This window comes from Castanea sativa, chromosome 6 (genome assembly GCF_040712315.1).
Source record: "Castanea sativa cultivar Marrone di Chiusa Pesio chromosome 6, ASM4071231v1".
Lineage (NCBI taxonomy): Eukaryota > Viridiplantae > Streptophyta > Magnoliopsida > Fagales > Fagaceae > Castanea > Castanea sativa.
Window position 1 is genome coordinate 55958799 of NC_134018.1, and position 27195 is coordinate 55985993.

Below are 27195 nucleotides of genomic sequence, written 5' to 3' on the forward strand. Positions count from 1 at the left end.
GAGTTTGAAACTGAAATTTCAAGAGACAGAGAGAGGAAAAAAAAAAAGACATTGAAGGCTTTAGGGTTTTTGTACTATACAAAGGACGTTAGGAAGGTTTTTATTGTTTTTTTTTTTTAAATAACAATAATTTGTGTAAAAAATATAAGACCCATCAATTGAAATATCGTGAGTATTTAAATATAGTTTTTTGTTTTGCTATCCATAAGATGGTGGGTCCCACTCTTGAATTTATTGTTTAGCTAATATTTTCTAAATACAGTTTTCAAAAAATATATCATATTTTCTTGATTTAGAACAGGATTTTGAAAACGGCTAAGGGGTGTTTTCAGGATATAGAAAATGTTTTTAATGACATAGTTGTAAATAAATTGAAAACAGTGAACCCCACATATTTTTCCAAACTCTTTTATCTCTTAAATTAATGAGCTTATATTTATCACAAAAAGAATTTACATACTTCAAATTTGAAATTTATTATTAAAAAAAAAAAGATGAGCTCTATTCCCTTATCATTATCCAAAAATAAAAATAAATTATAGATTCTAAATGTTACTTGTGGGGCCTTGGGCTTCAGCCGAGAGCGTGGAGCTTTCGCCGAGATCGTGAGTAGTTCGAATCCGAGGAGGAATATCTCCTCGGATAAGCTAAACGCGGATCGGGTATAGATCCTAATGATCAAAGTGACCTTCTAGGAAGTTCTAATGATAAGGACGAGCATCATGAACATACAAGAGGGATAAGGACTCAAAAATATCAAAGGGAAAGCTGCTACACCGCATTGAATGCCCTACAGCTAACTTTCTGACCGCATTTATGTGGAAAAGACCCCTGAACAGTGCTACCTCGGCAACCACAACTCACAGAAGGCCATAAAGGTATCTGATGGGACAAGCACTATAGTAGTGGCTCAAAAGATCAACAAATGTAGGATTAAGATCATCCAAAAGGAACTACATAATGGAAGAGGCCCTTCATGAAAAAGGGAGGGAAAAAGGAGAAGAGAAAGCACTGTAGCAATCTCAACAACTCCTGTAACCATTGTCATCCAATATATACTAGAACAGAGCTCCTCGGACTGTGCCGAGGACAAACTTTTTCGCACAAACCGGGTTCAATTCTTATTGGCTCATCATTCAAAACCATATTAACTGTTATCCATGCAAATCTAAAACCTAGCTCTTTGACCCACTCTCTACAAATTTATTGTACTGGGTTCATTGGGTCAAGATCCCTTGCATTTTTGGCTTGGTCTGAAAATCGTATCCCTACATTACTTTTTGTAAATATTTTTTTTTTAAAAATCTCAAATATAGAAATGGTCTTCCAAACAGTTATTTTTTGTTTTTAGTATTTTGAAAATTGATCTTAAAAATGAGATCCAAACACATAAAATATAAAAATTATTACCTAAAAACTAGTTTTAAGTTTAATTTAAAAAAAAATTATTTTTATACTGATTTAGAAACAAAAACAAAAATCCTCTTATCAATCCGGCGCTAAAAGTGGTGAGCATGACTTTGTTTCTTTTCTAAACACGTGACTAAGTGTGTGTTTGTTTCCACTTTTTGAGTTCGGTTATGCGCTTTTATGAAAAATAAAAACTGTTGGCGTGTTTGGTAACACATAAAATTTGGCTTTAATAAAAAGCGCGTTCTCTGATCTGAAGTAAAAGCGCATAAATTTTATGGGTGGAGAATGATCATAATTGAAAACATGGACTGCACTTTTACGAAGCTATCCATTGGACCACAGCTATTTACCCAATTGCCCTTGCTATCCCCAATCTCAAATACCCTGATTTCCTTCTCTCTCTTTTCTCACGCATTCCTCAGTCACAGAGCCTCTCATCTCTCATCTCTCTGCTCTGTGACCCATATGCAAACACACACACATCAGTAAACAAAGCAAATTGAGACCCATATGCAAACACACACACACCCAAATGCAAAATCGGCAGATCGGCGAAGGATGATGGATGAACGGAGTTGGGCTTCGAAGATGGGTGAGGAAGATGATGAATAGGGTCGGCAGTAGTGCGTGGGTTGGCTATGATGCGTGAGCTTTGGTGCGATGGTGCATGAGCTTTGGCGGCGGCAATGAGGATGATGATGAATCGGTGAGGATGATGGATGAATCGGTGAGAGTTTGAGAAGGATGAGAGCTTGATGATTAATCGGTGGAGAGTCTGTCTTCTTCTTCTTCTTCTTTCTTCGTCTTCTTCTTCTTCTTCTTCCATCTGGACTGCGTTGGGGACGAACTAGAATCAAGTAAAAAAAAGAGCGAATGATGAGAGCTGCTGGAATAATGTTCTCAGAGAAAAAGAAAATAAAAGAAGGGGGGTAGAGATAGGATAACGTGTGTGGACTATGGAGGAGAAAAAGAAGAAAAAAAAAGTAGAGAAAAAGAGCTGGAGAAAGAAAGACACAGAAACTTCTGGAATCAAGTGGAAGGTGTAGAGAAAAAAAAGGAGAGGAGGGAGATAATGGGTATATGTGTGTGGTGGAGAAAAATCAAGAGAAAAGAAAAAGAAAAAGAAGAAAAAGGAAACGTGTGGATGATAGAAAGAAAGAAAGAAAAAATAAAATTTAGAAATGCTATCGTAATATTTTCATAATATTTTCACAATAAATTTTAAGTAACATATTGTTATTAGCTAATATTGGTGAGTTAAAATATAATTTTAACGGTGAGTTCAAATTAGAATTAGTAACAACTTTTCACATAAATTTTGTTGTTAAAATATTGCGAAAACTATTGTGAATATTACACTATTTATTGAAAAATATAATTGTTAGGAATGAATATAAGAAGAATAAATGATGATAAAAAATAAAAATAAAGTTTTTAAGTTAGTACTATTTTTCTTTAGAAAAAAAAAATAGTACTATTGACAAAATATTTTTATAACAATTTTATAATAAAGTTTACATAGTAAGTTGTTATTAGTTCTCATCTAGACCTACATTTTTTTTTTCCTACCATTAACAACTTGTTATATAGACTTTATTGTGAAATTTTTGTGAAAATATTGTATCCATAACTTGCATTAAAAGAGGTAATTAAAACAAAGAATTCTATTTATATAGACATTGTCCTTTTAAGTAATTTACCCCTCAAACTGCCACTTTTATATGTGTTAGCCAAACACTCAACTTTTTCAAAAAGTATTTTTTAACAGTTTTTACTAAACAATCAGCTTTTTGAAAAAGTACTTTTTCATACTGTACTTTTTCATACTGCACTTTTTGAAAACTCCACTTTTTCAAAAAGCACAATTTTATAAGCTAAAACAAACTCACCGTAACACTAAAAAGAAGGCATGATTCCATGCATGAATAGCATGAAAAAGATTTAAAAAAAAAAATATATATATATATATATATATATATATATATATATATATATAATGCTTTTGACTCCAGTGTTGTATGGTCTGTTTAAATTGAGAGAGAGGGAGAGGAGGAGAGAGTAGAGTAGAGTAGATTTAGTACAAAATTAGCTTATTTTTAGCTAATTCTACTTTATTCCCTCTACTCTTCCTCATTTCCCTTCATCCAAACAGGCCATTACAGTGATAGGAAATCTTTTTATTTATTTTTTATTTTTTTCGTCTTATTAGGTGTCAAGAAAGTCTTATACAAATAGAGAAGGTTTTTTTTTTTTTTTGGACAAAAAATTGGAGGAAAAACAAATGAAAAGAAGATCTGAAGATGTTAAAAAAATGGTGGTAGTAATTAATTACCCACTCCACTAATGGATAGATTAAACATATCCTCTCATACCAAGTCCCAGCCTCAGAAATCATCAATGGCTGAAGAAACAAAGAGGTAGTCATAAAGCCCTTCCATGGTGTCTCTATGTATAGTCTATATACTAAATTTCCATCTCATCTTCTAACCACAAACATAACACCCATCTCATCTTCAGGTTTGCAGTTGTTACAGGGGCAAATAAGGGGATTGGATTTGAAACAGTTAGACAGTTGGCTTCAAATGGGTTCGTAGTGGTGCTAACAGGAAGAGATGAGAAGAAGGGTCTTGAAGCTCTTGGGAAACTGAAAGACTCTGCTCTCTCTGATCATGTGCTTTTCCATCAGCTTGATGTGGCTGACCCTGCCTCCATTACTTCTTTGGCAGATTTTATCAAAACCCAGTTCGGGAAACTTGATATCTTGGTATGATTCAAAGCTAATTTCTTTATAGATTTTTATCTCTTTAATTTGGATATCATTCATCTTGAAATTAATTCTCTTTGAACTTAAACTTCCCATGTTATTGTGAAACAAAATTACTTCAATTCCTTATAATGAAAAAATCAACTATAGGCCATTACCTCATATCTACTAGATATGATAGAGCTTGTGAGATTCATCATATTTTAATTCAGTGGATAATGTACAGAAGGGATAAGATTTGAGGACAAGTTGCCGATAATGAAATTCATTGATGTGATAACCTGACAGATTTAATAATGTTCCCTGTGTTCAAATCCAATTCTTGTTCGATGTAAACAAAATTAGTCATGTAGTGCTGAAACTATGTGCAGGTGAACAATGCAGGGATTAGTGGAGTCAAGTTCGATTCTGATGGTGGGGTAAGTATTTTATGGATGATTCGTCTTTGAAGCAGAATACAGGTGGGCTTGAAATTCATATATGCGTCTTTGGCAAAAAGTTCAATTTACAACAGTTGCAAGTGTCTTGTGCAGTTTGTTTTCACTTTTGACGTCATAGTTGGACGTCTTTATGTAATTTACTTTGAGATCATTGTTAATTTAGAAATTAGAACTAACATAGGGAATTAACATTGGGAGTGCAGCATAATCAGATTGAGCAAAGAACTAACATGGGGAATACTTCTATATCTTTCATGCGAAGTCAAAGACCATTGGGGAGGTTCAAAGAGAATAATCTTTCATACCTGTACTGTTCCTTGGAAAAATTAGCATCTATAAGTGCTCTGTTTTATAGCTTAACATGATGCCTATTTAGGCCAACAATCAGGATTATATTTGTTTGCCACTTAGGCTTTTTGAATTTAGAGTTACTTCTCTTTCATGATCAAGGGGTAGGATATTTACGTTAAAGCTATGGTATTTTTGTTCTGTTTTGTATATTAAAGTTCAGTAGATTGTATCATTCTACCTTGGGCTTGGAAGTATTTGGTGATATTTACCAAGTGGATTGAGTTCTTTTTACTGCTGCAGGAAGGAGATGGAATTGTTCAGCCTAAACTGATTCAAACTTATGAGTTAGCAGAAGAATGCTTGAAAACTAACTACTATGGATCTAAAAGAATGGCTGAAGCACTCATTCCTCTCCTCCAGTTGTCAAATTCACCAAGGATTGTTAACGTTTCATCCTCCATGGGTCAGCTAAAGGTATGGAAGTAACAAAATCCTTCTATAGAAATACATTGTCAGCACTCCCCTTGGTAAGAAACTTGGTTGAGTACTTGAGTTTGACACTAGTTTGGTAGGCTTGAAACTCGGGCAAGTTAGCCATAGAGCAGATGGCTCACTTTGAAGGTTAGACTGGCTTAAAATAAGTGAGATACAAACCAAATTTATATCAACTCCTCTCGTTAGTTGATCAAGCTGAGCCAACCAAGTCAAATCATTGCTAATGAGTTCATTTTAGAACAATGACAGAAATGACACATTTTTCAACTTTCTATCACTCTTTGGCTTGGACAACTTTCCTTAAGAAACAAGAGAGAGAGGGAGGCGTATACCATAATATCAGCAGAAAATGCCCTTCCCATTAAACATTGGATGACCTTGCTTGTTTTCCTTACTTGATTATGGAACACTTTTCCAACAATTTATTGTGATTGAGGTCTTCTTCTAATATGGTTAGGAATCTTATTATACATTATTTTTCCCATCTTGTTCACTCCAGCAGAGACTAAAATCTTGTATCCATATTGAATTTGTAATTGTATTCCAAGAAAGAATTTACCTTAGTTTTTATTGTCGACAACATTTATAAAATTTCTTGTCATGTTTCAGAACATCCCAAATGAATGGGCTAAAAGAGTGCTATGTGATGATGAAAACCTTACAGAAGAGAAAGTGGATGTAGTATTAGAGGGATTTCTAAAGGATTATAAAGAAGGTTCACTGGAAGCCAGAGGCTGGCCTACTTTTCTTTCTGCCTATACAGTCTCAAAAGCAGCCATGAATGCCTACACAAGAATTATAGCCAAAAAGTACCCTAACTTCTGCATCAATTGTGTCTGCCCTGGCTTTGTCAAAACAGATATAAATCGCAACACTGGCATCTTACCTGTTGAAGAAGGTGCTGCAAGTCCTGTGAGGTTAGCACTGCTGCCTGATGGCAGTCCTTCTGGCCTCTTTTTTGTTCGGCAAGAAGTTTCTCCTTTCTGATCGAAGACAACCCATTTATTTGGATGGATTATAAAACCACAAGGATTGTAAGTTTTGAATTTAAGTGTGTTTTCTCTAATGTACGTAAGACCTGTAACGCCAATTTGGGATTTTGATGCCAGAATATAAGCTAGTAACTTTTTATGTCATGTGAAATATATGGTTTGCACAATGCAATCTAAGTTATCTAACTAATGGTCAACTTTCCTGAAGTACTAATAATTCTGCAAGTACAGTGATGGAAAAAAATGAAGAATAAACTTAGCATTTGAGTATACTTAGAAAAGGGAGATATCAAGATAATTTCTTGCATACCATTGTTCTTCTTCTTTTGAGAGAAGCATCCTGTTGTTTTCAATGGTGTTACACTCAACAAAAATAGATATTAAATAAAAAGGAAGAAAGAGGTTTCCTGTTTCATACTTTCATGGTGAAAGGGAGCTGATATTATCTTTTAGACTTTAGAGAGAGAGAGAGAGAGAGAGGGAGAGAGAGATGGGACTATAAGAGTAAAATGAATTAGTAACGTCTTTTGTGTCCATTTGGCATTCATGTAGAAACTAGAGTTAAAACTATTAGAGTTTTTGCAATATAGAGCTTCAATGGTATAGTTCTTAACTATTTTTAGTGTTGGGCCTGTTGGCAAATTATAGTGAATGCTGAATAATGTTTACATTCTTGGCATTGGCATGCATGAGCTTATAAGCTCCAAAATTTTCAACTAACCTCCAAAATTTTTATTTTTATTAGTTGGATGTACAAATCGTGTACATTCTTTGAAAAATTGTGTGTGTTAAATGTACAAAATTGAGTACATTCTTTGAAAATTTTATACATTGAATGTATAAAAATGTGTATATTCAACATATTCCATTTCGTAAAATGTTTACAACTCTGTATACTCTTGGGAAAATGTGAACATTGTATTTACATAATTAGGAATATTTTGTGAAAAATTGTATAGGTTGAATGTACAGAATTGTGTACATGGTTTGTGTAAAGTTGTGATTTTCAACTATGTTGTGTTGGCTTTAATTTCGTGTCAAATTTGATTGTAATTTCTTTAATCATTTTCTCGGTATATATGTGGGATTAATTGTAAGGGATGAGTATGAGAGATCGATGAAGACTCAAGCTTCAAAGGATGTACAAGTGGATTTCGCGACCGGTTCCCAACTATCTCGCGAGTAGCTTACCCGCGAAAAGAGCCACGTGTAGAGCACATGACTGGAAGATGAAAAGTTGTGCCAGGCTATATCTTTCGCGAGTGTCTCGTGGGTAAGGCCACCCAGCGAAGGACCCACGAAACTTTCTGTTTGGCAAAAAGTTATTTTTTGTTTTACCATGTCTTTACTTACACAATATATACTCTCATTATCCACAAATTGAAAGGAGTGTTTTTCAGAGAGAAAACTCTAGAAAATACACTTGAGAGTTAGATATTGTCATACCCATAATCTACACATTTCTTTGTGGTTTTCTTCAACTCCTACCTCTCAATCTCTATATCTTTGAGAGGTTGCTAGCTCAAACACTTACCACATCCATTCTAAGTGTAAAGTGAGATTTTTGTGCTACTGGGAAGTATTGGAAGGAGCCATCCATTAGTAGATGCAATCGAGCTAAATTGCGAGATTCAGAAAGTTAGAGAAGATAAGGCTCCGAGAAGTCAGTTGGTAGCAGGAGCTTGAAGGGCTCAAGTACATAAGGTAGACTAGGGTTGGAGGGTCCTTTATTATTCGTCTACTACAACTTTATTCTTTAGTGGATCAATTTCGACCTGAAGGGTCGTAGAGAGGTTTTTTGTTGAGTTTTTCAGTTTCCTCTTCAATAACACGTTTCAATATTATCTTGTGTTTGCATCTCTCTTTCCTACTCTTTAAGTTTTCTGTTTATTGTTAATAATGGATGAATATGGCTTAGAGTAGTGATAACGGTTTTTTGCACTTATTTACTCTTGTTTCGCACTTTGTATAAGTTAAAGTAAAAGCTATCTAGCCATAAGTTTTAATTGGGGGTCTGAACAAGCTTTTGTGTTTTAGTACAAATCCAAGCTTTTAGTTTGAAAAATGTTTACGTTGAATATATAAAATTGTATACATTCTTTGAAAAATGTGTACTTTGAATGTATAGAATTGTGTGCATTGTTTGAAAATGTGTACTTCAATTTACAAAATCGTGTACATTTTTTGAGAAATTGTATACATTGAATATACGTATTTAATTGTGACATTGTTTGAAAAATGTGTATATTGAATTTACAAAATTGTATATATTCTTTTAAAAAATGTTGAATGTAAAAAATTGGATTCAATCTTTGAAAAATGTGTATGTTGAATATACATAATTAATTGTATACATTGTTTGAAAAATATGTACATGAATTTATAAAAACTGTGTAGGTTGAATTTATAGACTTGTGACATTGTTTGAAAAATGTATACACTAAATGTTCAGAATTGGTTACATTCTTGGAAAATTGTGTAAATTGAATATAAAGAAATTTGTAAATTCAACGTACACAATTTTGAAAAATATACACAATTCTATACATTTTTTGAATAATGCATGCGTACATGCAATGTACATAATTTGATATATTTTTTGAAAAATTGTGTACGTTAAATGTACAAAATTATGTACATTTTTTGAAAAATGTGTATGTTGAATTTACAGAATTGTACTCATTTTTTGAAAAATTGTGTACGGGGAATGTACAAAGTTGGGTACATTGTTTGAAAAAATTATGCTTGTTTAATGTATAGAATTGTGTACATTTTTTAAAAAATGTGTATATTAAATTTACAGAACTGTACACATTTTTTATAAGTTGTGTATAATAAATGTACAGAATTGTGTACATTTTTTGAAAAATGTTTATATTAAATGTAAAAAATTGTGTACATACAACATGCACATTTTTCAAAAAATGCACACAATTCAGTATATTCTTTTAAAAATGTGTACATTGTGTGTATAGAATTGTGAACATTCTATGAAAATTTGTGTATACTTAGAGTCCGTTTGGATAGAACTTATTGCTGAAAACTGAAAACTGAAAACTGAAAATACTGTACAAAAATAATTTTTTAATGTGTAAAAATGTTAATCAGAAGGCAAGTTTGTCATTGGCCTAAAATCACTGTTCATGGCCAATGAACAGTGACACATGCGCGTGGAAAAAAAAAAAAAAAAAAAAAAACTGGCCAGACGTGGACGCAGCCTCCTATCCAAACGCATTCTTAATGTACACATTTTTATACATTTAACAAATAAAATAATGAAAAATTTATAGAACCCTACACGTTGCATATTAAATGTTGGATATTGACAATTTATTCCTCCCTTTTGAACTAGCAGTCATCAAAAAACTTTCATTAAGTTAGAGCATCTAGAGGGGCCTCTTGATTTGGCCCGTCTCTACCAATGGCCAATTCTCAGTGTGCTGGAGGACCGAAATCTATAGGAGGACTAGGCAACACTGTGACTCTAGGATGTTGTTGGAGTACATTTCTTTTTACACCCAATATTATTTGAATATCACCTATTTATTTTCAAACATCACCAACAAATTATTGGGTTTCTTAAATTATTTTTTACCCTATTATTATTATTATACCCACAACCATTTTTCTGGCCACCACAAAATTGGGCTACAAATATAAAACGTTATAAGACCCAATATCTTTTGTGAAACTTATGATTCAAAATCCTCCCCCAAATTATTTTATCAAATGGATTCAAATCTCATCCTACTCAAAACCCAAAAATACTTATCAAAGCTCATGGTTTAAACCCATAGCAATTTTATTAATGGAATTCAAATCCATGACCAAAGCTCATGGTTTAAACCCATGACAATTTTCTTAATGGAATTCAAATCCATGACCAAAGCTAGTTCTCGCTAGCAGTATCAAAAGCCTAGTTTTCACTAGTAATATAAAAAAAACTCAATTCTCATTAGCAACATTAAAAGCCCAGTTCTTATTGGTAATATCAAAAAGCACAATTCTCATTAGCAACATCAAAAACCTAATTCTCACTAGCAATACCAAAAAGCCCAATTCTCATTGGCTACATTAAAAGCTCAGTTCTCGCTGGCAATATTCAAAACCCAGTTTTTACTAGCAATATCAAAAACTCAATTTACGTTGGCACTACTTTATCAAAAGCCCATGGTTATTGATACTTGGCAAAGTACTATATCATACGTATTTCACCTAAAAGTCCAACGATGAACAATGTTTTAATTTCTTAAACCACACCATAACATTACAAGCCCATAGGATCTATGACAATTATCTATTCTCAAAAACCCATGGCAATCATCTTATAAAAGCCCATGGAAAGTTATGATTATTTATCTTAAAATTATGACATTTATTTTACCATATTATAAGCCCATGGAATTTATATAATAAGAACCTATGGTCACTATTCATATCACAACATTTATTTTTCGAAACTCATGGTAATTATTCATCCTGCAAGCTCATCATTTAAATTATGGCGTGATTATTGAGAACCATAAACATTACTTATGCTATGGAATTTATCATTTCAAAGTAAAAAATATTATTAACAAAGCATTTTGAAATAATTAAGGCTCATGCTATTATTTTAAATATTACAAAATCATTGCCCAAAAACCCATTACAAGCATTTATCAAAACCCATACTACATTGAGTATCCACTAATAATAATAGTCCATGAGGGATGAAAACCTATGGCAATGTGTCATTGATGTCCATTTTGTAGGCCCAAATATGTGACAAAGTCCAAGTAAAAAGGGGCAGCCTAGCCAAAGGGTCCAACATGCATGAATAGGCCCACTTCAGAGGGTTCCGCTAGAGATAACCAAACCCCTAAGAATGAATTAAACGTTGTCCCATCAACTTTTTGCCATCGCTCCCATCACGTGCATAGCATTCAGAGGTTGTATTAGCAGCTAAAGTCCAAGGGGTAATGGGATTTCATCATCTTCCTCAAAGCTCCACTTCTAATAGAAGGGAGTCATAACCAAGTTACTCAAATCTCAACAAATCAATCCTATAAATGCCAAAAATGTCTATGAACTAGTTCATGTGCCAAGTTCATGAATCCTAAAGGAGAAAATTTGGGAACATGTGGTTTAGAGAGCATGAAGGGATCTCCAGCAAAACCCTTTGAAGTGGGCTTAAACTTTGACACTTGGCTTGGGGTGTTGAAATCCTACTTCCGAGGGTCCAAATCTCAGTTGTAGCACTAAGATTCTTCCTTAATGCCTGTCTTAAATTCATTGATTGAATACAACCTCAGAGATCCAGACATTTAATGCAAGATTGTCCAAATTTTTACCCATGTGTGACATTGCCCAAAAAAGCAAAACAGCCCAAAAGAAAATTTTCCATTTATGGCCGAATTCTAGGATGAGCATTTTGCCATTCTGCCTCTCGACCAGCCCTACGTTTTTGGATGCTTGCTAATCATTCCCTCCTTAAACTCTACTATAAAAGGGTAATCACATCAGCCCACAAAACACACACAAAAACCTTCTACAAAACTCTGTTATTCTTGTTATTCTGTCACATTTTAGCTTGCAGTTAGCTCCACTAACCCACAAATAAGTCATTTCAGTTCATACTCACTTAGCCTCAAACATTCCCTTCCATTTGTTTAGCATATTCTAAGTTCATAAATGCTCCCTAATTAGCCATAAACAACTCTCTTCCCCATTAAAGACTTAGTTGTACGTTTTTAGATCCCTTAAAATACAAGTTGTTTAACCTAGTTATTTAGCCAAGTGATTACTTAGTTAAATTATTCAGATCTAGGTTAACACAATCAAATCATATCATGTAAAGCAGTATGAAAAAGTAGATAACACACGATATGATAACCTAGAAAAATCAAACCGGTAAAAAATCTGGGGAGGATTTAACCTAGCTATCCTTAAGGTAAAACAGATCCACTATGAAAGAATTGAAGTTTTTACAACAGAACTTAGACCACTAACATTTTATTGCTACCTCGAGTAGAAAACTTACTACCATGACCACGTGACAACTCTGAGTCCATGGATTACTTCTTTCTTAGATCCACAGCAGCCACAAGTTCTTCTACTTGTGTTTTTCTTTAAGCTCTTGAAAACAGCAACTGAAGAGATCACCAAGTTCTCGACATTAATCTTGATCTTGATAACCCTAAGTGTGTATGAAGTTAAACACCTCTAGATCTCATAGAAGATTCGCACACACAGCATGTCAACAACCTCTAAAATGTGGCTAGAGTTTTTCTATGTATATGAGACATAAGACATAAAACGTAAAACCCTACACGTCAAACAGGCTTAGGCTGAGTTGAAAAATCTGCAGAAAAAACAATCTGCACGAGGTTTGATCGATCGGGTCTAATTTTCAATCGATCGAGCCTTGCAGATTTAGTCCAATAAATCCTACAGTACACTCGATTCCAACATTACACATAAACACACTTTGAGCAGCCTAAATCTAGACTCTAAGTTTTGATCATGGTTTGCCAACATTACACATTGAAGTTTTAATATATTTAGATCCTAAAGTCTTAGAATCTAACATTAGTTTTAGTATTTCCCATTACAAGCTTACACACTCACTCACTCAAAGCAACATTTATATCCCTCTCACACTCTGCATACATATCCCATAAGAATCTTGGTACAACATCTACTACACTGAGCTAGAATCTCTCTCTCTCCCTTCACTCCATGCCAAATAACCTTTTCCTTTTCACTATGGAGCCATTAGTTTTTACTTTTTGTTTTACCATTGAACGATATAATGTGTTTGTAATAATGGAATTCTTCCCTTATATTGATGTAATGATGACTGAAAGTACTTTAGACACTTCTGACCAAGTCACACAAGGACTTCTAGAAGTGAACACATTCTTAAATTTGTTCAATAATTGACTACTGGACCATAAGTCTAATTTTACCCTATCGTTGGAGAATTTTATTTTCATCTATCGTTGTAACAAGACAACTAATCAATTAATTAATCATTGTGAAGTGTTTTATTGGGCCTTATTGTTGTTTTTGCTAACGTGTAGCTTTTATTTCTTACTTGGATCGGCTTTTCACTGCATCGAAAGCCTTTGGGCATCATCTTCAGAGCTCATTGTTAAGTTTCAGCTTGGCTTTCCCATATTTCATTCAAGGACATCAATTTCCCCCTTAATAGACATAAAAAAGATGAACACTATGTGGAAAGGAGTTTGGTTCTTGAAAGTCCCAAACAAGGTCCAAGAACTTTTAATTTACAGTGTGTATCTGTGTATGCAAAAATGCCATCCCTACCCGAGCCAACTTTGTAAAGAGAGAGGTGCTAGTTGAACCAAGGTGTGAGAGTTGCAAAGATGCTATATATGGAGGCTAGGTCTCATTGCATGCACTGTGGTAAATGGTGTGAAGAGTACTACTAGAAAATTGAAACTAGAGTTGATTGCGACTATAATTTGAGCATTATGGAAAACAAGGAACCAAGCATGTTTGCGCCAAATAATGAGTCCATTAGAGCAAGTGGCTTTGATAGCACGAGAGAAACTTCATAAGTTTCATTCTCATCGGATATGCCACCCTGTTTCGTCTCTCAGTATTATCCATGCTTGTTAGAAACCACCAGATAAGGGGTATTTCAAAATCAATTTTGCTAGAGCTCTATTCAAGGAAGAAGGAAGAGCACGCTTGGGTGTTGTAATAGAAATTGACAAGGGTTTGGTAAATGCTACATGGCTTAAAAATTACACCCCCACTCATTGGAGAGGAATTTGAAGTGCTGGTGTGGCTAGACATGCACTTTAATTTGCAATAGAGATCAATGAAGTCAATTAGGTACCGTACCGTCCAATACGACCGAAATTTGTCGTACTGGTACCTTTGCTAGTACAAAAACAAGGTAGTTTCGTTCTGGTTTAAATACCGACCTTATTGGGTCGTTTCGGCAGTATTGGAGACTTATATCAAATTTCGGCCAGTAAATTCATACCGGACCGAAAAAAAATTCTTCAACTTCTCTGCACAACGTTGAGAGAGAGAGAGAGAGAGAGAGAGAGAGATAAATCTGTTGTGATCTGTTCTCAATGTCGTATGTTCTTCAATCTTCACGCAACAAAAAGAGAGATGTAAAGCATCTGTTTAGATCTGATCTATGTAGGGGAAAGAGAAGATAATGAGAGAAGAGGAGTAGAAGACGAAATGTAGGGGAAAAGAGAGTGAAGGTAGGTGGGGTTTGTTGAAAATTAAATGAGGATCAGCATAAAGAGTGAAGGAGAAAGTATCACGTGTTTTTTTTCTAGTAAACAGAGCCTTATGTTATAACTTTCTATTAGATGGTCAAATACAAATAGTAGTTTTTATTTTTATTTTTAAAGGGCATAAGTATTTGAAATTCATTAGAGTTATATCCACTGTCAGGCTAATAAAAAACTATATATACTTATATAATATGGATTTTTTTATGAAATATACCGTATAGATTAAAAAAAGAAAAGAAAAGGGATTTGGCTATTTTTTTTAAAGACTTTACCCTTTTATTAAATATATTAATTTAAATATATAATATTTATATATAATGCAGTAACTCTGAAACGATATACTGGTATTGACCGGTACCCGAAATATATTGTACTTATGACTAAACCAATACAGCCTCCAGTACGGTATTGACTTCCTTGATAGAGATTAGTGTGGATAAAGGTTGTGTTGGAAGGAGACTCAAAGTTGATTATCAAGGCTCTTCCAGTGAAGAACAATCATTTTCCTAGCACGGCCTAGTCATATTATTCAGGATGAAAAGTCTCTTGCATGCTCACTCAAGTGGTTACCAACTTACTATAAATACTTTCATCCCATTTTTGATGTTGTAACTCATATCTTTGCAAGACTAGGGAAATTCTCTTCTAGTTTAACAATCTAGATGGGAGAATAAATTTCCTTCAGACATTGAGAGTGTAATTCAAATGGTTTGGCAGCTTAATCATTGATAATATCTGAATATTTCTTCTAAATTTAATGATTTTCATTCTATAACATATAAGCAATTTTAAGTACTTAAGGAAATTTAATTCTAAATAAAAAAGGACCGTAGAAAATTTAATTACCAAGTAATTGATAATTATTTTTATAGGAATTGATAAATTTTTAAAATGATACTACTCAATATACCACAATATATAAAAGCTTTAATTTGAATAGAAAAATTTTAAAAATACCTTAAACATAAATAAATAAATACTTTCTTTAAGTAAAAAACAAATAAATACATTTTAAAAAAATAATAATAATAAAGAGTTCGCCAATGCCTCCCAAATACCATCAACCAATAATTTCAATAAAAAAATTTAGGTGTTTGATGTGACATACAATTTTTCCAGAACAAACTACCAAAACCAATGCCTCCCAAATACCATTGACCACCAAACCATTGGCCCAGTCCATAGGACTAGTGACCTAGCCATCAAATGGAGAAGGAGAGTCATTGTGTATTTTTGTAAAATATTTTATGAAGTTTTTGTTGGTAAAATGTTTTACAAAGAATTTTACAGTTAATGGAAATTTTTTTCAAGTTTGACCAAATTTTATATTGAAACAAACAAGGTAAAAATGCTTCCTTAATGATAATTGATCATATCTCGTTGCAATAAGGCTAGGAATACAACAAAAATCCACAACATTCATAAATTAGTTTATTGCTTCATATATGGATCCACTACAATTTGTAGTTTAAATTTTTTTGGAGAAGTAATTTATAATTTAATTTTTTTTAATGACGTAACATTCTCATTTGGGAATATTTTAAAACTATTGTGAATTTTTGTGGTTTGCATGACTCATCTTGTCATACATCAGTCATGATTCCAAAATTATGCACTCTTGCGAGAGGGTGGATGCTTCTAGGCAAACCTCATGGTTCTCTCCACCCCTATCTCCTTTATCACTTAGCGGTCATTTAGGGATTGAAATTTTAACATAGTCTCATTGTTTAAAATGCTTTACATTAATACATATAGCCAACTTAAAAGGGGGAAAAAAATCTTATGGTCAATTTATAAAGGATATTGTCAAACAATGAATTAATGCACAAAATTGTCTCCAATTTTAATGTCTTTCTCATTGCTAAACGCATAACATTACTTCATATGGCCCAACCATATAAGATATTATCATGCAATGAATGCTCGAAATACTGTCTCCATCCATTCCATATAGATACAATACAAACATACGTTCTAGTTAACTTAACTGATAAAATTTTTATGGTTAAATAAGAGATCTGAAGTTTAATTCTCGCCTACACCAAAAATCGATTGGTGTCTAGATTTAATGATAAAAAGTTGTTATCAAAAGTAGACGCTATTAATTGAAACTATTTTTTTTTTAAACAATACAAACAAAATTTTTTTTTTTTGGACAAAAAATTGGAGGGAAAAAAAAAAATAAATAAAGAAGATCCGAAGCTGTTCAAAAAAGGGAAGTGGTAATTAATTACTACGAAATTAATTATCCACTCCACCAGTGGATAGATTAAAATATACTAAAATAAGAAAGTGTACTTCCAGACGACAAAACATTTTCTCTCGAAGTCCCAAACTGACGAGGTAGTACATCGTGTACCCGGCATTTATGCCGAGTCTCTCTTACAGAGGCGGGTCCCACAGTACAAGATATAATTTTTCCAAACTGACACACATTACTTACTCCTACTGTCTCATACCAAGTCCAAGCCTCAGACATCATCAATGGCTGAAGAAACAAAGAGGTGGTCCTAAGGTCCTTCCATGGTGTCTCTATAATCTATATAATAAATTTCCATCACATCTTCTAACCAAAAACATAACACCCATCTCTCTCTTTTTTGCATTTGATTATTATATATTGTTGTTGTTTTCAGGTTTGCAGTTGTTACAGGGGCAAATAAGGGGATTGGATTTGAAACAGTTAGACAGTTGGCTTCAAATGGTTTCGTAGTGGTGCTAACAGGAAGAGATGAGAAGAAGGGTCTTGAAGCTCTTGGGAAACTGAAAGACTCTGCTCTCTCTGATAATGTGCTTTTCCATCAGCTTGATGTGGCTAACCCTGCCTCCATTACTTCTTTGGCAGATTTTATCAAAACCCTGTTCGGGAAACTTGATATCTTGGTATGATTCAAAGCTAATTTCTTTATAGATTTTTATCTCTTTAATTTGGATATCATTCATCTTGAAATTCATTCTCTTTGAACTTAAACTTCCCATGTTATTGTGAAACAAAATTACTTCAATTCCTTATAATGAAAAAATCAACTATAGTCTATTACCTCATATGTACTAGATATGATAGAGCTCGTGAGATTCATCATATTTTAATTCAGTGGATAATGTACAGAAGGGATAAGATTTAAGGACAAGTTTGCCGTTAATTAAATTCATTGATGTGATAACCTGACAGATTTAATAATGTTCCCTGTGTTCAAATCCAAATCTTGTTCGATGTAAACAAAATTAGTCATGTAGTGTTGAAACTATGTGCAGGTGAACAATGCAGGGATTGGTGGAGTCAAATTCGATTCTGATGGTGGGGTAAGTATTTTATGGATGATTCGTCTTTGAAGCAGAATACAGGTGAGCTTGAAATTCATATATGCGTCTTTGGCAAAAAGTTTAATTTACAACAGTTGCAAGTGTCTCGTGCAGTTTGTTCACTTTTTGACGTCATAGTTGGACTTCTTCATGTAATTTACTTTGAGATCATTGTTAATTTAGAAATTAGAACTAACATAGGGAATTAACATAGGGAGTGCAGCATAATCAGATTGAGCAAAGAACTAACATGGGGAATGCTTCTATATCTTTCATGCGATGTCAAAGACCATTGGGGAGGTTCAAAGAGAATAATCTTTCATACCTGTACTGTTCCTTGGAAAAATTAGCATCTATAAGTGCTCTGTTTTATAGCTTAACATGATGCCTATTTAGGCCAACAATCAGGATTATATTTGTTTGCCACTTAGGCTTTTTGAATTTAGAGTTACTTCTCTTTCATGATCAAGGGGTAGGATATTTACGTTAAAGCTATGGTATTTTTGTTCTGTTTTGTATATTAAAGTTCAGTAGATTGTATCATTCTACCTTGGGCTTGGAAGTATTTGGTGATATTTACCAAGTGGATTGAGTTCTTTTTACTGCTGCAGGAAGGAGATGGAATTGTTCAGCCTAAACTGATTCAAACTTATGAGTTAGCAGAAGAATGTTTGAAAACTAACTACTATGGATCTAAAAGAATGGCTGAAGCACTCATTCCTCTCCTCCAGTTGTCAAATTCACCAAGGATTGTTAACGTTTCATCCTCCATGGGTCAGCTAAAGGTATGGAAGTAAAAAAATCCTTCTATAGAAATACATTGTCAGCACGCCCCTTGGTAAGAAACTTGGTTGAGTACTTGAGTTTGACACTAGTTTGGTAGGCTTGAAACTCGGGCAAGTTAGCCATAGAGCAGATGGCTCACTTTGAAGGTTAGACTGGCTTAAAATAAGTGAGATACGAACCAAATTTATATCAACTCCTCTCGTTAGTTGATCAAGCTGAGCCAACCAAGTCAAATCATTGCTAATGAGTTCATTTTAGAACAATGACAGAAATGACACATTTTTCAACTGTCTATCACCCTTTGGCTTGGACACCTTTCCTTAAGAAACAAGAGAGAGAGAGAGAGGTGTATACCATAATATCAGCAGAAAATGCCCTTCCCATTAAACATTGGATGACCCTGCTTGTTTTCCTTACTTGATTATGGAACACTTTTCCAACAATTTATTGTGATTGAGGTCTTCTTCTAAAATGGTTAGGAATCTTATTATACATTATTTTCCCCATCTTGTTCACTCCAGTAGAGACTAAAATCTTGTATACATATTGAATTTGTAATTGTATTCCAAGAAAGAATTTACCTTAGTTTTTATTGTCAACAACATTTATAAAATTTCTTGTCATGTTTCAGAACATCCCAAATGAATGGGTTAAAAGAGTGCTGTGTGATGCTGAAAACCTTACAGAAGAGAAAGTGGATGAAGTATTAGAGGGATTTCTAAAGGATTATAAAGAAGGTTCACTGGAAGCCAAAGGCTGGCCTACTTTTCTTTCTGCCTATACAGTCTCAAAAGCAGCCATGAATGCCTACACAAGAATTATAGCCAAAAAGTACCCTAACTTCTGCATCAATTGTGTCTGCCCTGGCTTTGTCAAAACAGATATAAATCGCAACACTGGCATCTTACCTGTTGAAGAAGGTGCTGCAAGTCCTGTGAGGTTAGCACTGCTGCCTGATGGCAGTCCTTCTGGCCTCTTTTTTGTTCGGCAAGAAGTGTCTCCTTTCTGATCGAAGACAACCCATTATTTTGGATGGATTATAAAACCACAAGGATTGTAAGTTTTGAATTTAAGTGTGTTTTCTCTAATTTATGTAAGACCTTGACGGTGAGCTTAATAACACCAATTTGGGATTTTGATGCCAGAATATAAGCTAGTAACTTTTTATGTCATGTGAAATATATGGTTTGCACAATGCAATCTAACCGATGGTGAACTTTCCTGAAGTACTAATAATTTTGCAAATATAGTGAGGGAAAAAAAATGAAGAAACAAACTTAGCATTTGAGTATACTTAGAAAAGAGAGATATCAAGATAATTTCTTGCATTCCATTGTTCATCTTCTTTTGAAAGAAGCATCCTGTTGTTTTCAATGGTGTTTACACTCAACAAAAATAAATATTAAATAAAAAGGAAGAAAAAGAAAAAGAAAGAAAGAGGTTTGCTGTTTCATGGTTAAAGGGAGCTGATATTATATTTTAGAGAGAGAGAGAGAGAGAGAGAGAGAGAGATGAGACTATGAGAGTAAAACGAATTAGTGATGTCTTTTGTGTCCATTTGGCATTCATGTAGAAAATAGAGTTGTAACTATTATAATTTTTGCAACATAGAGCTTCAATGGTAAAATTCTTAACTATTTTCACTTTTTGTTTTTTTGTTTTTTTTTTTTAAATAACTATCTTTAGTGTTGGGCCTATTGGCAAATTATAGTGAATACTGAATAATGTTTACATTCTTGGCATCATGGTTGTCAAAATCTTGATTTGAATCCTTTGATTTTACGATTTTAAGATCTCATCTGCCTAAAACGATCCGGATCTTTTAAGGATCTTTGCGTTCGTTCAACATCGGTAGAATCGTACAATTCTGACGATCCCAAACGGTTCTAGTTTCTTATAATCTTTTTTAACTTGACAGAAAGCTCAGTTGGACTCAAATGAAAAATAACATCCCAATAGACCAAGTTTTACTATTCTAATGTAGAGAGATAGATGCCACGTTTGGAGGTTTTTGACATTTTTAAATGATACTTACAAATGGATGTAGTGATGTATGATAATTACATCAAATGGATACAAATAATTTTTGGTTTTTTATGAATGAATGTATAATTTATGTAATTATTTAACATACTAATGTGTAATTTTTTTTTTTTTTTTTTTTTAAAATAATGTAGAATCTTACGATTAACGATCCGATCTCACAATCCACAATCTCACCTACCTCTCACGATCCTACGTAGAATCCTGATTTTGACAACCTTGGTTGGCATTGGCATGCATGAGTTTATCCTTATAAGTTTCAACTAACCTTAAAGTTGCTTTTTAGTGTTAAGAGTCCTTAAAGCACTTTTTTAGTGGGTCAAAGCACTTTATAATTGCAAAACACAAACTCTTTGTATGATTCTTTGGCTTTTGTTGTGTTTCTCATGAATTATCTCCCATATGACCATATCCAATAGTCAATCCGCTAGAAGGAATCGAAAATGACTGGTAGCTTGGAATACAAGTCATTGTACCTTCGGCTTCTCAACTTGGAATTTATCAGATATTTTTGGGATCATGATCTTCTAGATATAAGCTCTTTTCAAACGTATTTATTCCGGGATCAGACAAATAGTTGATTTTTTTGCCAATTGTGCCGGTCTGAAAAATCAGTGTGATACAGTGATGGGTGTGGTTGTGCAAACTTGACAATTCAAAAGAAGAAGTGTTCAAGGAGTTCCCTTGATAAAAATTTCTGCGATAGCTAAATCTAGAATTAAAGAAGTCTGACTTTTTTTTAGAAGACTAAGGGAGTCTAACTAAAAGATCACAGTAAATAGAATTGAATAACTTACCCCCCAAATGAAAACAACAAAATTGTTGGAGGTGGTTCATATTTGTTAATCAGCCACTGATTTGGGAGCCCTATGGGTGTTGTAAAAGAGTGGAGTGGCATGAGTGGAGTGGAGCACAGCAAGCGAAACTGAACAAAGCGAAGTTATAATGGATGAGATCTTAAAAAAAAAATACTAATATATATTTAGTTTATATCAATTTTGCAAACTCAAAAACTAACCCCCTTCATTTCCAAGCAAACACGTACTATTTATTTGTCAAAACTCATACGAAGGCCTTCTAAGTTCTTCGAAATCTACCATGTTGTCTATATTTAAATGATTTGTGAATGACCTCTTATCACTGATGAATTGCACTGGTTGTCCTTATATATGAACTTGGTGCTCATCATTGTTAGAGATATATTAGCCCATTAGCATAAGTCTAAGCCTAATTCTACTTTGTGTGCAAGCCAAGTTTCCTACTTGTATTAGAAGTCTATTAGTTTAGGGTTTAGTCTACTATATATACACATGTTATGGTTCATTGTAACACAGGATTTATTCTACACTCTAATATATTATTGATGTAGCCCTTTAGGGTTTCCTCCGTGGATGTAGGCCGTTAGGCTGAACCACGTAATTTTCTTGTGTTATTATGTTCTATACTTTATGCTTTCGCTTCCGCATCCTTAATAACATATTCAACATGGTGTATCAATGCCAATATTTAACAATCATCTTTTACTGTAACAAAACGCTAACCTTACACGGATACCGTATGTTGTTCAACAGTAGAAACAAAAGTAAATCAACAAATGCAAATAGTAAACATAAGAATTTATGTGATTCGATAAAGTGCCTGCATCCGCAAGCAACAACAATGAGTAAAAGTCTTACTATAAGGAGTGTAACTTTCAAGTTTCAACAGCAATGACGAAAGATGGAGACAATTTGTGGTCCAAAACCACGCAGAAAATGCATTCTTTTTTATATTATTTTTATGATTAGAACGTGGAGGAAGCCTTTAAATGCACATACCTCACCCATGACGTCGAAATTTGTGTCCTCTAGGCTTTTACCTAAAACAAAACTAATCACTCAGGCATTATCAACAAAAAAAAAAAATAATAATAATTACAAATTAAAAAATTACCAAAAGCAAAAGACAAAGTTACTTTCGGCGGTTTTTTCAAAAAAAAAAAAAAAGTTATTTTCGGCGACCCAGTCATGATTATGGGGCAATATATTCAACCCACCCAGGAACATCTCTCACAAAAAACAAACTGAAATTCCTTTTAATCTTATAAATAAAAAATGCATGGCATATAAAATTAGATTATAATTTGTTAAGTTAATATTTTATTATTTTAAAATTAAAAAAATACTGTGGTAAATAAAAGGCAAAGTCAAATTTTCAAACCAAACCTGGGCATTTAACAAGACAAAAAAAAAATAAAAAGATGCCAGAGCAAAAGTGTCAAAATTGGGCATTAAAAAGAGAAAAAAGAAAAAAAGCCAGAACAAAACAAAAGTGTCAAACGGTGAGTTTTGTGGTTTTGCAACGATTGGACAAACCAAAATGTTACTGTTGAAAACGTATTGGCTCTTTTAAGCACAGCTTTCACTATTGCAAAAGTTTCCCAAGTCATATCATCAATGGCGGAAGCTACAAAGAAGTACTTTGCTTCTTCTTTCAGGGTGTTTTCGCAATAGTTCCATGACACTGTGTTTTATTTACACTTTTCTTTTTTCTCAGGTATGCAGTTGTTACAGGGGCCAATAAGGGGATTGGTTTCGCAGTATGCAAGAAGTTGGCCTCAAATGGGATCGTGGTGGTGCTAACTGCTAGAGATGAGAAAAAAGGCCTTGAAGCCGTTGAAAAGCTGGGAGAGTGTGGGCTATCTGACCACGTGGTATTTCATCAGCTTGATGTGGCGGATCCTGCTAGTATAGCTTCCTTTGCAGATTTCATTAAAACTAAATATGGGAAGCTCGATATATTGGTACTTTTGAAATGTTTCTTGTGGTTTAACTAGCCATTCGAATTACTATTTCGAAACCGAGATTATTATTATTATTATTATTATTATTATTATGTTATTAACATGCCTACTATATTTTGAGTCTATTGGATGTTATTTACTATACAATCCATAAAGTTTTGTCTTTCTTGCATAGTTTTAATATACAAAAACATGAAATTTAAGCATTTTATAGATGATATAGTCACTGACCTTTTATCTATACAATATGTAACATTGCTTAAAGTTAATCTTAAATCAACTCTTTGAATTTGAATGAGAGAGAAGAGGAAAGAGGGGCAGAGGATTTTGGAAATTTTAATATGATAAAAGTGTAGACTGTGGAGACTAAACAGAAAACACAACCTTGCTTTAAATTGCATAAAAATCTGCACATCAACTCCATCGATGAATTTTCAACAAGAACTAGAGCTTTGTTGTAAATTGCTCTTGTTATAATCCCATCTTATGTACAAATTTTAAATTTTCATGTGATTGGTCAATTATCAATATAATAGAGACTTTTGATAATACTTGCTTCGGGTCATCTTGTTCATGATCCTGATTTTGGTTTAATTACAAAATAAAATAAATGATGACAAATCTTAAAATTCTATGCAGGTCAACAACGCCGGGATCGCTGGATCTATAATAGATGGAGATGCTTTAGCCGCTTCAGGTCTTGGTAAGGTAAGTTATGAAAGTATGATACTTTTTCATTGCCAAAAAATAAGAAAAGGTTGAGTGGACTTGGATGTATCTTTGAGAAAGAGTGACTTGACTGTAACTTCAGGATTAGACATTATCTTGTTATAACTCTCGTTGATCATCGTAGTTAATTCTTAACAAAGTAAGAAGGAATCTTAAGCCAAATCATTATTATTCAGCCAAAGCCCTCTTGCAGATTGAAAGTAAATAACCTATTAGGTTGCGGTTTCGAGTCTAGAAATCAGTCTAGGACTAAGGTTATCTACTAATCACCTTTCTCAGACTCCACAAAAAGGGATTTTATGCATTAGGTATGACTTTTTTATGATATTGGTCATGTTCTAGAAAGAAAACCCATATAGAACCACGCTAGCATTAATTAACTTTGACTAAAGCGGCTTTAGTCAAAGTTAGCATATTGTGTCTGGTAGCTGATTAGCTTTTTCTAATTCCTTGTTGCGCTCCCTATGAAATCTTGCAATGTTTGGCCACAAAATTATGGATGCTTTTACCATAAGTATAGTGTGTTTGGGTCTTCAGACTGGGGTTGGGAAGCTAAGTAAGTACTGTTTTTAAGCAACCTGTTTCTGCCTACCATTTTCTTTGTACAATTTCTTGGAAGAGAATGAATTTTATTCTCATTGATGCAGGAAGGTATAGGTACCAATGTGGATTGGAGTAAAATAGTGACCGACAATTATGAGTTAGCTGAAGAGTGCCTGAAAACAAACTTCTATGGCGCCAAAGGAATGATTGAAGCACTTCTTCCAATCCTCCAGTTGTCCAATTCACCAAGGATTGTTAATGTTTCCTCTTCCATGGGACACTTAGAGGTATGAAACTGCAGATAAAATTTCTGGAACCCTTATTAGAACTTAGAATTAATTTTTATACAAGTTTTGATTTGGTTTTGAAATTTATTACTAGCTGGGATGCACGGACGCGGCACCGGAGGTGCCGCACCCGCGTCCGACGCGGCGGGACTCGCCGACGCGCGAGGGACGCCGCTGCTCGCGCGTCGGTGCGGCGTCCGGCCGCGTCGGCCACGTGGCATGTTATTTTTCCCGCCGACTCGCGCGGACGCGGCGCCGACTCGCGCCGATTCGGCCAGAATCGGCCAGAATCGGGCTGTTTCGGCCGTATCGGTACGTATCGGCCGGCGGCCGAAACGGCCGAAACAGGCCGAGAATCAGGTTGCAACAGCCGAAATCGGCTCTAAATGAGATCCAAAAACCCTAAATCTATCCTTCCTTAATTTTATTTTGAATATTTGTTGCTTCTTTTGTGTTTTCTTTTTGGTTTTGTGTTGTGTTTTGTGTTTCTTGCTTTTTTCTTTCTTTGTTTTGTGAATCAAGGCATAGTAAATTAGTAATATGTTTTTTAAAAATATTTTAATAGGAAAAATATATAGAAAATATAAATAAAAATATTTTTAATAATTTTTTAATTGCCGAGTCCCGCCGCACCCGCACCCACTTTTTTCAAAAATTGCCGAGTTCCGCACCCGTACCCGCACCCGCACCCGCACCCGCACCCGCACCCGCACCCGTGCTTCATAGATTACTAGCAAATGTCCTGGAACAAGCCAACACTAAATCCCAATCAAAAGTAGATGGTTCAACTTATAATTGGCTTAAGAATAGATCCATGTATCATTATTTGTTTCAGTGCACTTGAAACTTCACCACTTTGAGTTCCATCTAAGTGTTATGTACTTTTTTTTTTAATGGACTGGATAGTGGATACTTATGTACTTAAGCTATTTGTGGTTTAAGGCAGTTTCATTTCACGATCCAAAAAGTTGAACTTTGCCCTCCTGAGGTTATCTTTGTTGTGCTTCCATAACAAATTTCCATCCCAACAGTTAAAAAGTCGAAATAAACCCCTTTCTCTCTCTCTCTCTCTCTCTCTCAACACGCACACATTCTGCCATCAACCTCAAATGGCTGCCAGTCTGGAACCCAATGGCTGCCACTCTGTTTCTTTGTTGCTAATTAATCACTATTTCTGTTTTTTAAGAAGGTTACCACCTCTCTTTCTTACAAATTGATGGGACAATAAGAAGCACTCCTCTTATTTACTTTCTAAAAGAGGTGTAGAGTCTCTTTTCTTCTTCTTCTTCTTCTTTTTTCAAATTAAACTGTAATTCATTTTCCCATTAATCAAATTAAAGTGAGTTTTCTTCTTCTGCTGTTTCAGAAAATACCAAATGAATGGGCTAAAGAAGTGTTAGGTAATGCTGAAAGCCTAACAGAAGAAAGAGTAGATGAGGTATTGAATGAATATCTGAAAGATTTTAAAGAGGGTTCCTTGGAAACCAAAGGCTGGCCTAGACTTTCGTCTGCCTATATAATTTCAAAAGCAGCTATGAATGCCTACACAAGGATTGTGGCCAAAAAGTTCCCATCTTTCCGAGTCAATTGCCTCTGCCCTGGCTATGTCAAGACAGATATAAACTGCAACAGTGGCTATTTGACGACTGATGAAGGTGCTGAAAGTGTTGTGAAGTTAGCGCTCCTATCCAACGATGGTCCTTCTGGCCTCTTCTTTTATCGGAATGAAGTGACAACTTTTGATTAAGATTTTTCATTTCTACCACTTCTGAAAGATATAAATACTAATAAGTCTGTACTTTTCTTGGAATTGTTTACTTTCTATGTTTTGAATCTCTATTTGATAGGCTATTTGAAAGCGAATGTCTAACGTTGATGTCATAAAATGTATGCAAAGAATATGTTTTTTCACTTGGGGTATGTAATGTCAATTATATGCTTTTTGTAATGAAACTTTTAAAGAATCTTTTGTTTGTTGGTGTGGAAGAGTGTGATTCAAACACTTTTGAAAGCCAATGTCTAACGTTGATGTCATAAAATGTATGCAAAGAATATGTTTT

At 34.1% G+C, this 27195-nt stretch overlaps 2 protein-coding genes across 3 annotated transcripts; both read left to right on the forward strand.

The window, feature by feature from the left end:
- The first annotated feature begins 3682 nt into the window (after positions 1-3682).
- On the forward strand, positions 3683-6546 carry LOC142640425 ((+)-neomenthol dehydrogenase-like). Of its 2 annotated transcripts, none has more exons than XM_075814509.1 (5): positions 3683-3830; positions 3931-4177; positions 4549-4596; positions 5209-5382; positions 6013-6546. In XM_075814509.1, exons 1-5 carry the CDS (start codon positions 3757-3759, stop codon positions 6388-6390), a joined length of 921 nt encoding a protein of 306 aa, XP_075670624.1. In that variant the 5' UTR covers positions 3683-3756; the 3' UTR covers positions 6391-6546. The 2 variants fall into 2 exon arrangements, with proteins under 2 accessions (XP_075670624.1, XP_075670625.1); XM_075814510.1 differs by having other exon boundaries at positions 3688-3830; positions 5182-5382.
- Positions 6547-17086: 10540 nt separating this feature from the next.
- Positions 17087-27195, forward strand: LOC142640220 (uncharacterized). Its single transcript, XM_075814301.1, has 10 exons — positions 17087-17166; positions 17299-17545; positions 17918-17965; positions 18577-18750; positions 19383-19755; positions 23120-23249; positions 23330-23576; positions 24216-24284; positions 24953-25135; positions 26502-27195. Exons 1-10 carry the CDS (start codon positions 17147-17149, stop codon positions 26880-26882), a joined length of 1872 nt encoding a protein of 623 aa, XP_075670416.1. The 5' UTR covers positions 17087-17146; the 3' UTR covers positions 26883-27195.

Bases quoted from the DNA above. Each gene is read 5' to 3' on its own strand.
- LOC142640220 (XM_075814301.1), top strand. From the start codon at position 17,147: ATGGCTGAAGAAACAAAGAG. The intron at 17,546-17,917 runs GTATGATTCAAA...AACTATGTGCAG, and splicing joins TCGGGAAACTTGATATCTTG to GTGAACAATGCAGGGATTGG. The intron at 19,756-23,119 runs TCTGATCGAAGA...TCAAACGGTGAG, and splicing joins TCGGCAAGAAGTGTCTCCTT to TTTTGTGGTTTTGCAACGAT.
- LOC142640425 (XM_075814510.1), top strand. From the start codon at position 3,757: ATGGATAGATTAAACATATCCTCTCATACCAAGTCCCAGCCTCAGAAA. The intron at 4,597-5,181 runs GTAAGTATTTTA...ATATTTACCAAG, and splicing joins AGTTCGATTCTGATGGTGGG to TGGATTGAGTTCTTTTTACT. The intron at 5,383-6,012 runs GTATGGAAGTAA...GTCATGTTTCAG, and splicing joins CCTCCATGGGTCAGCTAAAG to AACATCCCAAATGAATGGGC.